We start from the raw sequence: 15,554 nt of genomic DNA on the forward strand, positions 1-15,554 counted from the left end.
TTGTGTTCCTCAAGTTGCCCCAGGCAACAACAGATCTGTTTTCTGTCACTAGATTAGTTTGCATTGTCTATAGTTTTATAAAAATGGAATCACATAGTATGTATTTTTGTTAATTTTTTTTTTTGTTTTGAGACAGAGTCTCAGTCTATCGCCTGGGCTAGAGTACCGTGGTGTCAGCCTAGCTCACAGCAACCTCAAACTCCTGGGCTCAAGTGATCCTCCTGCCTCAGCCTCCTGAGTAGCTGGGACTACAGGCGCTTGCCACCACATCCAGCTAATTTTTCTATTTTTAGTACAGACGGGGTCTCACTCTTGCTCAGGCTGGTCTCAAACTCCTGACCTCAAGTGATCCTCCCACCTCCACCCCAGAGAGTATGTATTCTTTTTTGTCTGACTTCTTTCACTTAGCATAATTACTCTGAGATTTGTATATGTCATTAAATGCATTGCTGACATAAAAGTTCATTTTTTTATTAATGAATAGTATCTCATTGTATAAATATACCATAATTTGCTTTTCCATTCACCTGTTCATGGACATTTCGGTGGTTTCTGTTTTTTGGCTATTAGAAATAAAGCTGCTATGAACATTCACACATAAGTCTCTGTATGGACATATGCTTTCATCTCTCCTGGGTAAATACCTAGGAGTGAAATGGCTGGATCATATGGTAAGTTATGTTTAACTTTTTAAGAAACTACCAAAGTGGTTGTATCATTCATTATACTTTACCACCAGCAGTGTAGGGGAGTTCCAGTTGTTCTGTATCTTTGCCAACACTTGGCATAGTGTTTTTAATTTGAGGCATTCTAATACATATGTAATGGTATTTCATTATGATTTTAATTTCTACTCCCTAATGACTAATGATATTGAGCATCTTATCTGCCTTCCATATATCTTCTTTGGTGAACTGTCTTTTCAAATCCTTTTCCCATTTAAAAAATCACATTATTTCCTTGTTTTGAGAGTTCTTTATATATTCTGGATATACATCCTTGATCATATATGTGATTTGCAATAATTTCTCCCAGTCTATGGCTTGTCTTTTCATTCTTTTAACAATATCTTTTGCAGAACAGAAATTTAAAATTTTGATAAAATCCAATTTATCAATCTTCTTTTATGGATCATGCTTTTGGTGTTGTAGCTAAAAAATCTTTGCCTAACCCAAGGTCACAAAGACTTTTTCCTGTGTTTTCTTCTAGAATTTTTACAGTTTTAGGTTTTACATATAGGTATATGATCTATTTTGAGTCAATTTTTGTATATGACATGAAGGATAAGTTTTTAATTTTGGTAAAGTCCAATATCAATATTTCATTTTATGATTAGTGTTTTTCATGTCTTAAAAAATCTTTGCCTGCCCCAAGGTAGCATAAATTATTTTGTGTGTTTTTTTTCAAAAAGAATAATGGTTTTAACTCGTATGTTTAGATCTAAAATCCATATTAAACTTAATTTTTATATATGGTATGGAGTTGAGGTTCATTGTTTCCACATTTGTTCATCCAGTGTTTCAGCATCATTTGTTGAAAATATTTTCTTTTCCCAATTGCCTTGGTGTCCATCAATAGTATTAATATTTCTTAGAAGACAAATTATGGTTAAAAATCTACTCTGAGCTATACCTTCTCTCTGGGGGATTCATTGATTCAAAATACACTTTCTGAGAATGGACGGTATGCCAGGCAATGAGCTGGGAAAAAGTGATTCATAGGGGAGTGAGACAGGCCCCTGCTCTCAGGAGAAGCAGCCGTTGTACAAACGAGTGTAACGAGTGCAGAGAACACTGTAAGAGAAATCGTGTTCTCGTGGAGGTGGCACAACGCAGGGAGAGATCAGTTCTTCTTGGGTATATGAAGGAAAGTGTCTTAGAGGAGGAGATATTTCAGCTGGTCTTGAAGAATGGGAGAAATTTAACAGGCAGACATGGTAGGTAGGGAAACAACGAGAGCATTCGAAGCTGAGTGATACATTGGTCTGATGCTCAAGAGAAAAATCTGAGCTGGAGTTCCTCAGTAGTTTTCTTCTCTTGACAAAAGAGTAAATAAATCCAAGGCATTCAGCCTCTACCCTCTGACGGGGGCGATCTTTTAATTGGATATTTTGGAGGAGACTCTCTGACCAGGGAATACTCTATTTCCTTTTTTTTTTTTAGCATTAAGATTATTTTGAGCTGAATATTTCTTTTAAATATAGGACAGCTATCATTTCTTCCATATTAAAAGTAAACTTAATTTGCTACAGCTTTTGGCCCAGCTAAAGGTGAAAACAGGAACTCACCACTTCATTGATGGCTTTGCTTACGAAAAGACCATCCTTACAAAAATAAAGTAGTCTAATGATACCTGAAACAGAAATATAAGTGAGAAGTAAGTAAAGAAAAATAAGTAAGACAGACAAGTGAGCCAAAGAAGAATTAGAATTTTACATTTGACTTTCTGAACTTAGCATCATAAGCTCATGCATCTGAGGCCCCTCCCTGGCCCTCCACTGCCTACACTGCTCTTGGTCTCCTTGCCGTCCTCCACTCCTCCACTCCTCCACCCCTCCACCCCTCACTGGACATTCTCGGGTAATTTTCCTTCCTGGGTTCTCTCCACCTACCCTGGCCCTACCTGCATCTCCTAGAAGTTCCTGCAAGCATGTCGACCATACCAATCCACTCTGGATTCCTGTCCACCTGCTCTAGTGCATCATCCCTTATTGCTTCACATTGTTACCAACTGTTTCCTCTGAGTGTGTTGCCTTCCTCTTGCCAGTGCACAGATTGTTTGAGAAAAAGGATCATATCTCACCCATCCATGTGCCTCACCTCTCCATCCCAATAAGCTCTTTATGTTTTATGCTCTTTAATTTTGTTGAATTAATATGTAATTCTGTCAATCTAATTCCCATTTAATGTAAGGGCTCCAGTATATGATCATGACCCACCATGACTTCTTACCTCTTTCTTTAGGTGCCTCCCTGACACTAATAACCTGCCTCCACACCACAGTATAGACATTGCAAAGACATCTGGCCCGCTGTGGGTGAAAGTCTAACTCAACTCAATAAAATTTCATGGAGTATCTGCTCCATACCAATATATGTGCTAGGGACACCAAGGCAGTCTGCCTTCAAATTCATCATATTGAGGGTTACACAGACATGCAGTCAACTAGTATAATGCAGCCTGATAAATATGATCCTATCTTAAGACCAAACTCATTCTGTGTATCAACATTTCCACACAGATATCCTCCAGGTGCCTCAAATCTGTGCATGTTAAAATGGAATTCTTCAACTCACAGACCCTTGAAACCTTACTCTCCTATAATTGTTACCAGAGAATGGCATGATCATCCAGCAGTTACCTAAGGCAGTAGGTAACTGTTCCCACTGTTCCCAGCATGCCTCCCCTCTCCCTCATCCACGCACATATTCTATCACTCACTAAGTTTTCCCATTATATTTTCCTTTTCATTTTTTAAGCTTTTTATTTTGAACTAATTTTAGACTCACAAAAAAGTTGCAAAAGTAGCACAAAGACTTCCCTTATATCCCTCCTCTCGCTTTGCCTAATGTTAACATCTTACATAACCACAGTGAAATTTTTCTTTTCATTTGAATAGCCCTGCCTTGGTTCAGACTTTCATAATTTCTCTTCTCAATGAGTACAATAGTCCTTCCTGTTCTCTCTGCCTCTCATTTTGACTTTTCCAAACTCCTGCCAGGGTGCCCTTCCTAAAATGCCAGTATGGTCAGGTCACTCTCCTGCGGGAAGTTCTTCAGTGCGCCTGTGTTGCCTGAGCAGCGCCTGCTGTTTTAGAGAGATGCGAGCTTTCCCAGGTGATCTCAAGGTAAACAGGCACTTTCTGCTCTCCTTGCCCCAATATCATATGGCCACCTCTCTGATTTCCTGGCCAGTGCTGACACTTGCCTTCTCGTCCCCAACAAAGTAGGGAAGCGCCCCATATCCAGAGGCAGCAGTCGGGGTCACCCAAACATAAGGACAGGCTAGAGGGAGCCCAGCCTTTTGGGGGCAACAAAAAGCAACAGTTCACCTACCTAGGACACTGTCTACAGATTTTATACCACACTCCCCGTGAAGGCCTGGTTCACCCTCGGGCTAAGGGGAAAAAGCAAGCTCTGGTTTCTAAAAGAGCATCAGGATGCTGAGTGCTAGAAGGGTTTGTCCCTGTGCCACTTACTTACTTTCCATGTTACCTCAAGCAAGTTATTTAACCTTCATGCCACAGTCCTTCTTCTGAACAGGAATAATAAATTGCCCTTCCCTCCTAGGGTTGTTGTGAGGATTAAATGTACCAACATACGTGAACAGTTAGAATAGTGCTTGGCACACCACACTTGTTCTGTAGATATTAGTTACTGCTACATGACCAGGGAGGAGTTGCCACACCTGGCCCCACCCATAGCTGGAAAGGAGATTAAACTGAACAACAGTCTACAGGTACCTGTAAATTAGGCAAAAAAGGAAAATGAAGAATAAATACCCATTTCATCCACAAGAGCAATAAGTATTTCAGTCCCCAAATCTGTGGCACAGATGGAAATGACATCAACTTTAAGTTTGTCCCAAACATATATTAGTTTAGCACTGTATATATTATAAATTGAGAATCCTTTGGCTCCTCCAATAAACAGAAAGTCTTGGGAAATAGCCATACAATTTGGCCTTTTGGTGAGCTGGGAAAACAAAGACAAAGAAAAAAAGGAGTAATTTTCAGTTGTCACTGTCTTCAAGTAATATGAGCTAACTTTTCATAGAGCGTCACAGCCCTTCCTAGATATGATACCATCCTCAAACACAGTACTCATCTAAAACTCTTGCCTAAGCATTAAGAAACTCATAATATTCCACTTTTAGGGGAACGAACCCAGAAAAACAAAGAAGTTGAGAATAAACGTATGTTCACAACACTAAGCATGCCCACAGGCCCTGTACTGTATTGATCCAGCGTGCTGTGGGAAGAACGAACCGATAGCTGAGGCACTCACAGATCCTCAACCATCAAATAAGAAAGTGGATTAATAGATTAAGGAAGATTTTTCAATAACAACAGCTGACTAGAAAAGGCCTTCTGTAAATCTTCAATTAACCAGAACAACCCATTTCCCCAAGCAATTACCAGATCTATTCTAAGGAACATCAGCATACCTATAATCTTTCAAAAATGCATCTGTCTTATTGAATACAGGTTTTTGGCAGGAATTCCTTCCCTAGATCAGGGGTTTTCATTTATTAACACTCCACTGAGGGACAGGGACTTCTGGTCAGCTGCCTACTCCATACCTGGATTTCTCCAACTGGAGGGTAGATGGTGGGCTGGATCCGGCTGCTCTCAGCTTCCCTCAATGCGTTCCTCCCTTCAATAATTTCCCATGACCGGTCAAACAGAAGGTTCACCAGCTTGTTAATCATTCGATAAGGCTGAGGCAGGGAGTCCAGCCCCTGATCGAGATCCATGAAGACATAATCCCCGTCATCATCAGTAGGCCAGTCTTTCTCTGTTGGAGATGGCACCTCCAGGGGTACCTTTCGTGTACTAAGGGACAGCCTCATCTTCTGAGTCTGACTTCTTTTGGGGGATGACATCACAGAAGGTGGCACCAAGAACTTCTATGAAACTCTGAAAAGCTAATAAGAGATGTAAGCAAAGGAACTCTGGAAAAAAAGGGAAGCAACAAGAAGACAGCACATAATCCTTCTCTAGCATAAGAGCCTATGGGGACTATTTATTCCAGAGACTGGCACTTTCCTTAACTATCAGAGGATTGTTACCACATTCCTAGGAGATGCTCTTCATATTACTAAGGAAACCAGAACAGGCAGGTATCTTTCAGGCCAACCCAAGATGATGCATACTATGATGGAAGAAGAAGAATGTGGCATCCTTCAAATTTCTTTAGCTCCTGATAGGAAGGCAGCTGTCTTTCCATCTCAAATGGAATTCACCCTCTCTCCTACAACTTATGCCTTCTCTTTGTTCCCCATCTTTGCAAACGGGCAATGAGCCACGACCCAGTTCAGTGGGGCAGTGAGCATGACTCTCCTCCCTTCTTTGCCCTCACCCCCGACAGATGCAGTTCAAATACTCAGTCTTTGCTGTCTGATTTGTTCTCTTCTCTCCTTTCCTACTGCTGCCATCCAGGAGCTCTGCAGGCAAAATGCCCCGGGCCTATAAGATTTCTCAAGGGTCTACAGAAATTTTTGAGAAGTGAGAAAAAATTGATTGACTAAAAAATTAAAAAGACCCATAAAATCAAAATAAAAATTTACGAAAATACTTATAACTTATCAGTTCCACTCTATGGGTATGTGTATACAGTTCACATCTATACCAAGAGAACAAGTAATCTGTACTTCAGCAAACTCAAAATTGTGCAAATTATAGAAAGGCTTTCAAATGTTACAGTAAAAAAAGTATATAATGTGGAAGATTGGATACATTTTAAGATGGTTAATGTGTAGTGGAGTCTTGCACTATAATAGTGCCTGGGTCCATGAAGTCCTAGGAGAACCCTGATGTCATCATCATCATCTTTTCTCACTGGCTAGACTACACGTGTGATGCTTCCAGTGCAGAGTGTGAGGACAGTAGCTGACACTAGGAAAGAACCACTTTAAGTAATCAGTGGGAACAATAACCTGAGCTCACAAAGGGCCAGGAATGATGCCTATTTCCACCAGCCAGACTGGAAAACCTCCTAAGTCACAAGCATTGGGTGGAATATACAGAAGCATCAGCAGGGGGAAAAATCAGCCCTAGAATAAATGCTGCTCTGGTATCGCCCATCAAATCTTAGAAGTTAGATAAGTGAACTGTTTTTAAGTAGTTTAACTGCATCCTAGAACAAAGTTCAAGAATATTTAAAGGAATACAAAAACAAAACAAAACAAAATAAAACAACCCAGCATCCAATGAAGTAAAATTCACAATGTCTGGGATCCAATAAAGAGTTACCTGGCATGGAGAGAGGCAATAAAGTATAAGCCGTAATAAAGAGAAAAATCAATCAACTGGAGCCAACTCAGAATCAATACACATATTAGAATTAGCAAATAAAACAGTTGTAACTTTTTCTGCATGTTCAAAAACCGAGAGGAAATGTGAACACGTTAAGACATGAAAGATATTTAAAAGACCCAAAATGAACTTTTACAGATGAAAACTACCATGTCTGAGATAAAAAATACACCATATTATATTAACAACCAGATTTCAGAGCAAAACAAATTAGATGGGCAGAAAAAAAGATTAATGAACTTGAAGACGTATCAATAGAAATGAAATGAAAAAAAGAAAAAAGATTGAAAAGAAAATGAAGAGAGTGAGGTGTAGGATAATTTGAAGTGGCCTAATATAAGTGTGATTGAAATCCCCAAAACAGGGAGGAGACAGAAACAATATTTGTAGAAATAATGGACAAAAATTTTCTAAATTTGATGAAAACTATAAACCCATAGGTTTAAGAAGAAAAACAAGCCCTAAGCAAAAGATATATGAAGAAAAACACACCAAAGCACATCATAATCAAACTGCTGAAAACTAGTGGTAAAGACAAAGGCTGAAAAGCAGCCAGAGGAAAAAAGATATGTACAGAGGAACAAAGTAGAGAATAATAGCAGATTTCTTGAAGGAAACCATGTAGGTAAGAAGATAGTAAAGCAACATCTTTAAAGTACTGAAAGAAAACACTTGTCACTCCAGAATTCTACACCCAGAAAACATATATTTCAAAAAACAAAGGTAAAATAAAGCCTTTTTAGATATACAAAAACTGAAACAATTCATCATCAGCAGACCAGCAGTGTTACAATAAATAATGTGAAAGAAAGGCTTTTAGGTAAAAAGAAAATAATATGCGATAGAAATATGAACCTATACAAAGGCATGAAAAGCACTGGATGTATGTAGGCAAATAGAAAAGATTTTTCTTATTATTTAAATCTCTTTAAAAGATATTTAAACATTTTAAATAATAAAATAGTAGTATGGGGTTAATAAAATACGCAGAAGAAAATGTATGACAATAATAGTACAAGGGCTGGGGGGGAAATGGAAGTATACTAATATCACTTGAACTCTAAATCAACCACTAAAGTAATAAAATAAAGAGTTATAGCTAATAAGCCAACAGAAGCGATAAAATGGAATCCCCGAAATATTTAATTAAAAGGCAAAAAAGAAGAAAAAGAGAACAAAAAACTGATGGCACAAACAGAAAATAAATAGTAAAACCTAACCATATCAATAGTCACATCAAATGTGAACACTCCAATCAAAAGGCAGAGATTGGCCAGGCATGGTGGCTCATGCCTGTGATCCTTGCACTGTGGGAGGCCAAGGCGGGAGGATCACTTGAGGTCAGGAGTTCGAGACCAACCTCAGCCATAAACCAACTCTTAATAAGTTTAAAAGAATTTCAGTAACACAAAGTGTATTCTCTGATCACAACAGAATTATTTTAGAAATCAATAACAGAAAGATGTTTTGACATATACAAAACTTCAAAATATTATAAAACTAACATACTTCTTAATAACCCATGGATCACTACTGCATAATTATTAGAATGGCTAGAATAAAAAAAATACTGACAATACAAAGCACTGGGGAAGATGCAGAGCAACTGGATGGTCACACATTGCTGCTGGGAATGTAAAATAGTACTGCCACTCTGGAAGAGGGTTTGATAGTGTCTTATAAAGTTAAACACATATTTACCATATGACCCAGAAATCCCATTTCTCGGTATAGGAGTATGAAACCTTATGTTTACACAAAAGCCAATACAAAAAATGTTTATGGCAGCTCTATTTATAATTGCCAATAATGGGAAATAATCCAAATGTCCTGTAACAGGTGAATGGATAAACAAACTGTGGTATGTCCATAAAATGGAACACTGCTCAGTAATAAAAAGGAAAACAACTGCTGATATACATAATATGAATGAATCTCAAAGACATAATGAGTGAAAGAAACCAGTCTCAAAATTTACTTGCAGTATGATTCCCTTTACATAGCATTCTCAAAAATACAAAATGAGTAATGGCAACAGATCAGTGGCTGCCAGGAGTTATAAGCAGGGGAAGGTGTTATTTAAAAAGGACAGTGTGAAGGAATTTTTTGGGATAATGGAACTGTTTCATCAGTAGAAGGAAAAATATAAAGCTGCTTTTATTTCTAGATGATATGCTTATACAGGAAATCTGATGGAATCTACAAAAGCACTTTCTAGAACTAAAAAATGAGGTTAGCAAGGTTGCCGGATATAAGTTCAATATACAAAAATTGATTGTATTCCTTTGTATTGGTAACAAACAATCTAAAATTGAAATTTAAAAATACCACTTACAATAGCATCAAAAATATGAAATTACTTAGGGACAGTCTGACACAATTTTCAGATTTATATATTGAAAACCATAAAATATTGCTGAGAGAAATTAAAGAAGACCTAAATAGAGAAAGATACCTTACTCATGGATTGGAAAAATCAATTTTGTTAAAAATGGCAATTCTCCTCAAATTGACCTATAAACTCAATACGATGACTATGATAATCCCAGCTGACATTTTTTTAAAAAATTAAGAAGCTAGCCAGGTGCAGTGGCTCACGCCTGTAATCCTAGCACTGTGGGAGGCCGAGGGGGGAGGATGGTTTGAGATCAGGAGTTCAAGACCAGCCTTAGCAAGAGCGAGACCCCCGTCTCTACTAAAAATAGAAAGAAATTAGCCAGACAACTAAAAATAGAAAAAAATTAGCCAGGTGTGATGGCGCACACCTTTAGTCCCAGCTACTCAGGAGGCTGAGGCAGGAGGATCGCTTTAGCCCAGGAGTTTGAGGTTGCCGTGAGCTAAGCTGATGCCACGGCACTCTACTCCGGGCAACAGAGTGAGACTGTCTCAAAAAAAACAAAAATTAAGAAGCTAATTTTACAATTCATGTAGAAATACAAAGCACTTAGAGTAGCAAAAGTAACTTAGAAAAAGGACAGAATTGGAGAGCTAACACTACCTAATTTCAAGACATTACAAAGCTACATTAATCAACACAGTATGGTATTGGTATCAAAACAAATAGAGTTCATTTCTCCATCAGCTAGGAAGGATGTATTGAAGTTTCTATAAACCTATCAAGAACAGTAACTACCATGGCTTCCAGTCCTTTGATGAAATCTCAGATGCGTGGCGTTCTGGCCAGACATCTGCGATTTCATATTGTTGGAGCATTTAATGTCTCGTGACGGTTGCAGCTCTCTGTTAAGTTTGCTGTTGCTGAACCAAGAAAGAAAACATACATAGATTTCTACAGAAATTATGATCCATGAAAGATTTTGAGATGACGAAGGCTGGTATCTTTCAGAGTACAAGAGTGATTTTGGAATATAAAGAATTTCTTTGGGTTGAATTACATAGAAGTATGTCACTGAACTGTGCTCCTGAGCTGTGTATGAAACATGAATATGTAGGCTAAGGAAGAGTTCTCTTGATAAATAAACAATTAACAAATACTGTGGACAGGAGGAAGAAAAACCAAAACCAAATAGATCAACTAAACCAGAGTCCAGAATTAGATGCACACATATATGGAGAGTTTATTTCTGACAAAGGTGCAAAGACGACTCAGTGGAAAAAGGATAGTTGTTTCAACAAATAATGCTCGAGCAATTAGATATCCATATACAAAAAATAAACTGATTCATACCTCACACCATATGTAAAAATTAATTCAAAGTGGATCACAGATCTAATTGTAAAACTTACAACTATAAAATTCCTGGGGCTGGGTATGGTGCCTCATGCCTGTAATCCTAGCATTCTGGGAGGCCGAGGCAGGAGAATCGCTTGAGTCAGGAGTTCGAGACCAGCCTGAGCAAGAGCAAGACCCTGTTTCTACTAAAAATAGAAAAATTAGCTGGGTACAGTGGCACAAGCCTGTAGTCCCAGTTACTCAGGAGGCTGAGGCAGGAGGATCGCTTGAGCCCAGGAGTTTGAGGTTGTAAAGAGCTGTGATCACGCCACTGTACTTTATTTAGCTTGGGTGACAGAGCAAGACTGTGTCAAAAATAAACAAACAAAAAATGGTAAAACTTCCAGAAGAAAACATAGGACAAAACCTTTGCACTCTTTCCTTAGACAAAGATTTCCTAGATATGACATTAAAGTACAATCTAAAAAGAAAAAATTAGTCATTTAAACCTTTTAAAAAATAAAGTTATGCTCTTCAAGAGACACTGGTAAGAGAATAAAAGGTAATTCACAGACTGGGAGAAAATATTTGCTAGTCATTTATCTGATAAAGTATTTGTGTCCAGAGTATTTGAAACAATTCTCAAAACTCAGTAATAAGAAATAATCCAATTTTTAAAAATGGGCAAAAGATTTGTATAGATATTTAATCAGAGAAGATATGCAGATGGCAAATAGATACATGAAACGATGTCCAGCATCATCAGGCATTAGTGAGATGCAAATTAAAATCATGAGATACCACTACACATGTATTGAAATGCCTACAGTTAAAAAGACAGACCATACCAAGTATTGTCAAGGATGTGGAGGAACTGGAATGTTCATACAGCTGTTGGAAAACCAAAATAGTACAAGTTTGAAAAACAGTTTGGTGATTTCTTTTTTTTTTGTAGTTTAATATATTTTAATAGCAAACTTACAGGAACAGCACAGAAGACAGACAACATTAAAAACATGTACTTGCATGTAGGACAACTCAGTTAGAAAAGTACAGTGAATGGATGGAATCTACTGTATGATAAAAATGCTACAAACACCATTTAGTTGCCATCAATAAGAAATTTACTTGTTTTAAAAAGATCCAAATGCTGGCATTGTCCAGAAAAATTTAACAAGTTTATTTATAATTCTTATAAAGTTGAACTACTGAAACTTGTTCACTGAAACATTTGACTTGCATTAATGCTTCACATCCCCGCATTTATATTAAAAATTCACACACAAATGAAAATGGAAAAACTGCCAATACCTGATTTCTGTCTCCTGTTTTTCCACTCGCAAGCATATACTTAGGTACCTTTCGACCCCATGGGGAAAAAAAAATCTAACGTTCAGAACTACCAATAACATGAAGAAGAGAATTTTTTTTTTTTGAGAATGAAATGTTTTCTCATTATAGTGGATTCTTAAGCACATTCTCCATGTATGCAGCATGCTAGCTGGATGTCTTTGGGCATAATTGTTCCACGTTTGGCATGGATAACACACAGGCTGGTGTCTTCAAAAATGCCAACCAGATAGGCCTCACTTGCCTCCTGCAAAGCACCAATAGCTACGCTCTGGAAGTGCAGATCTGTTTTGAAGTCCTGAGCCATTTCTCACACCAGACGCTGGAACGGAAGTTTGCGAATCAGAAGTTCAGTGGACTTCTGATAACGTCTAATTTCACAGAGTCAGTTTGGCGATTTACGATAAACATACACCTACCATAATATCCAGTCATTCCACTCCAATGAGTGACAAAAGGGAACTGAAAACACATGTCCATAGAACGATTTGTACATGAATAGTCATTACAGCTTTATTTGTAGGAGCCCCAAAGTGGAAACAACCCAAAGTCTATCCATAGGCGAATAGATAAACTTTCACACATTGTCAGTGGGTATAGCCACTTTGGAAAATAGTTTGTCAGTTTCTTATAAAGTTAAACATACCATAATAATTCAGCAATCACATTCCTATGTATTACCCAAGGAAAATAAAAACTTATGTTTCATATGAAAATCTGTACTTAAATATTTATAGCAGCTTTACTTATTTATGTATTTATTTATAAATAACCTGTACCAGAGCAGCTTTATTTGTAATTGCCCCAAACTAGAGACAACACAGATGTACTTCAGTGGTTGAATGGATAATGAACTATGACATATCCACATTATGGAATAAAAAATACAACACAGCAATAAAAATTTACAAACTACTGATATGCACAACATAGACGGAATGCAAATGAATTATGCTAAGTGAAAGAAATCAGATAGAAAAAGCTACATCCTTTATGATTAAATTTCTATGATATGGTAGAAGAGGCAGAATTATAGGTATAAATAACAGATTATGTAAATCTGTGTTCAGAAGCACCCTGTGCTTGTCTCTGTCATCTAACATACCACTGTCTTGTACTCATCAATTTGCTGTGTCCCTTATTAACCCATTACCCTAGGCCTAGAGCTTAGCACAGTGGTTGACATATGGTCAGCACTCAATAAATTTTATTGCCTGCAGTACTGCCCTATCTTAGGCCATGCACTTAGAGAATACTTCTGGCTTTCTTCCAGGCACTTTCCTCTGCAAAATATGAGTAATCTGTGTGGCAAAGGGGATATACTTACCCAAAGCCTAGTTTCCCTCTTCTGGAGTCTAGACCATTTTCAGGGTACTATATCCCTGGAATTTATTCATTTATTTATTTATTTGAGACAGAGTCTCACTCTGTTGCCCGGGTTAGAGTGCCGTGGCATCAGCCTAGCTTACAGCAACCTCAAACTCCTGGGCTCAAGCAATCCTACTGCCTCCACCTCCTGAGTAGCAGGGACTACAGGCATGTGCCACCATGCCCAGCTAATTTTTTTCTATATATTTTTAGTTGTCCTGCTAATTTCTTTTTCTTTTTAGTAGAGACAGCATCTTGCTCTTGCTCAGGGTGGTCTCCAACTCCCGAGCTCAAATGATCCTCTCGCCTGGGCCTCCCAGAGTGCTAGGATTATAGGTGTGAGCCACCACGCTCAGCCACCCCTGGAATTTATTGACCAAATGATACCAGGGCCTGCACGAGCCTTTCTGAGCTTTCTCCTAAGGGCAGACTCAGCTGCTAATGTGAGCAACCTTAGACCTGAAAGGTGGCCAAGGCGTGGCTGTTTGCAGGGGTATGGGCAAAATTTGGATTTGGCTTGGAATATCCACACAGCAATGTAAGTGGGAGCCAGAAACCAGAAAAGAAGGGGAGTGGGAAAAGACTGGGAGCCAGTTCTCCCCTCACTACCATATTTTATCTGTGTTTCCAGGTCTTCTAAGGAGTTTAAGAATTCTGAAAGTGAACCTGACCTTCTATATCATTATGAAATTATATTTGTCAATGCAGAAGAGAACATATTTTACTTAACAATTTGTTACTTGATTTATAATTTTTAAATATTTAAACATACAGTATGTGGGTCTCCATTTGTACCCCAGGCCTGCAAATGTTAGGGGCAGGCCTAACCAAGGGAATAAAGATTACAAAAACAGTTGACCTGACCTTGTGGTTTTGAGGGGTACATTTTATCAATTTACTGCTACGGAATGGGTAGAGCCCCATATCTTCAAGCCTCACAGAACAAATGTTCAGTGGTGCAATTTCACTGTAATCTATTTTTGACTCTACTTTGTTCATGATGACCCTTTTAGGATTTCCTTAGATAACAATCTTCTTTCAGTTGTAGAGGCTCAGAAACAGTACCCCAAAATGAAGCCCTCAGAAGCAGCCTCACAAGCAAGTTTTTCTCTGACCTTCTCTTGCCCTCCTGTCTCTCAGTCCCATTGTTCCCTGAGGCTAGCTATGGAAATTAGAATCCCTCTTCCCCAAGATGGGTCATAAAAACCAGAATCCCTTTTCTAGAAAGCCAACCATAAAACCTAAAAATATTTTGTGTAAAAACTGGCCATAAAGAAATTATCTGACCTACAGTGTTTAACTGTAGGTCACAGACCCCCATTCCAGAGAGGGCCCTGCCCACACCAGAAGGAAGGAATGCAGCTCAGAAAGGCCAAGAAGAATCTGGACAGACAGGCCTTGCTGGGTTTCCCCACTCAGTCTATTAGCATTAGATCATACCTTTTTTGTCCAGTTATATTTCTACATGGCTGTCCATACTTTTTTGAACCTAAACATAAAAATGAACAATTTTCCCTGTATCTTTGGGTCGTCATATTGAATAGGTCTGTACGTGTACACATATTAAATAGATCTGTATGCGTTTTCTCCTACTAATCAATCTGTCTCATTTCACTGATGTTTTTCAGCGAATTTTAAGGGGGCCAAGGGCCTTGGCTCCTACACAGTGTTCAATATTCCTAATAGAAAATTCTCTGCCTTACCCGGCTCTCATGCTAGGAATACACCACGAATTGGCTTATCTCTGCCCTAACCATTTCCTTCACCAGACCTGAAGCTGGTGTAACTCAAGGGAAACAGAGGCACGGCGCTGGGAAATGATAAGGTCCCGCGGTCCCCAAGCAAAGACTCAGGAGTTCTCAGGCTGGTGAGATCATTCGGGGTTCCACCGGGGGTTCCTGGGAACCCGGGATCCGGGGAGAGGCGAGCCGTCCCGGGAAGGCCTGAGGCTGGGGAGATGGACCCTCAGGCCCTCCTCTAGGCGGCGCTTCAGGTAATGGGGAGTCCTGGCACAGGAGGGAAGCAGCAGCACCGCGGGTGGAATCGTAAATTTTGCTCACCTGGCCTGGCGGCTTGGCGTCGCCTTAGTAACCACCACTTCCGGCTCCGACCGGAAGCCTGGGAAGTC

At 38.9% G+C, this 15,554-nt stretch overlaps 1 protein-coding gene across 1 annotated transcript in view; it reads right to left on the minus strand.

Annotated features, from left to right (window-relative positions):
- WDR93 (WD repeat domain 93) overlaps window positions 1-15,536 on the minus strand; it is a 47,205-nt gene extending 31,669 nt beyond the window's left edge. Inside the window, exons 1-4 of the mRNA XM_045561711.1 lie at window positions 15,487-15,536; window positions 5,301-5,645; window positions 4,501-4,693; window positions 2,288-2,352 (exon numbers count right to left, since the gene is read on the minus strand). Of these exons, the coding sequence (XP_045417667.1) occupies window positions 2,288-2,352; window positions 4,501-4,693; window positions 5,301-5,603 (561 nt within the window). The 5' untranslated portion in view covers window positions 5,604-5,645; window positions 15,487-15,536. The remainder of the gene's footprint in view (window positions 1-2,287; window positions 2,353-4,500; window positions 4,694-5,300; window positions 5,646-15,486) is intronic.
- Window positions 15,537-15,554: the final 18 nt, after the last annotated feature.

The sequence above is a fragment of the Lemur catta genome, chromosome 9 (assembly GCF_020740605.2).
Source record: "Lemur catta isolate mLemCat1 chromosome 9, mLemCat1.pri, whole genome shotgun sequence".
NCBI lineage: Eukaryota > Metazoa > Chordata > Mammalia > Primates > Lemuridae > Lemur > Lemur catta.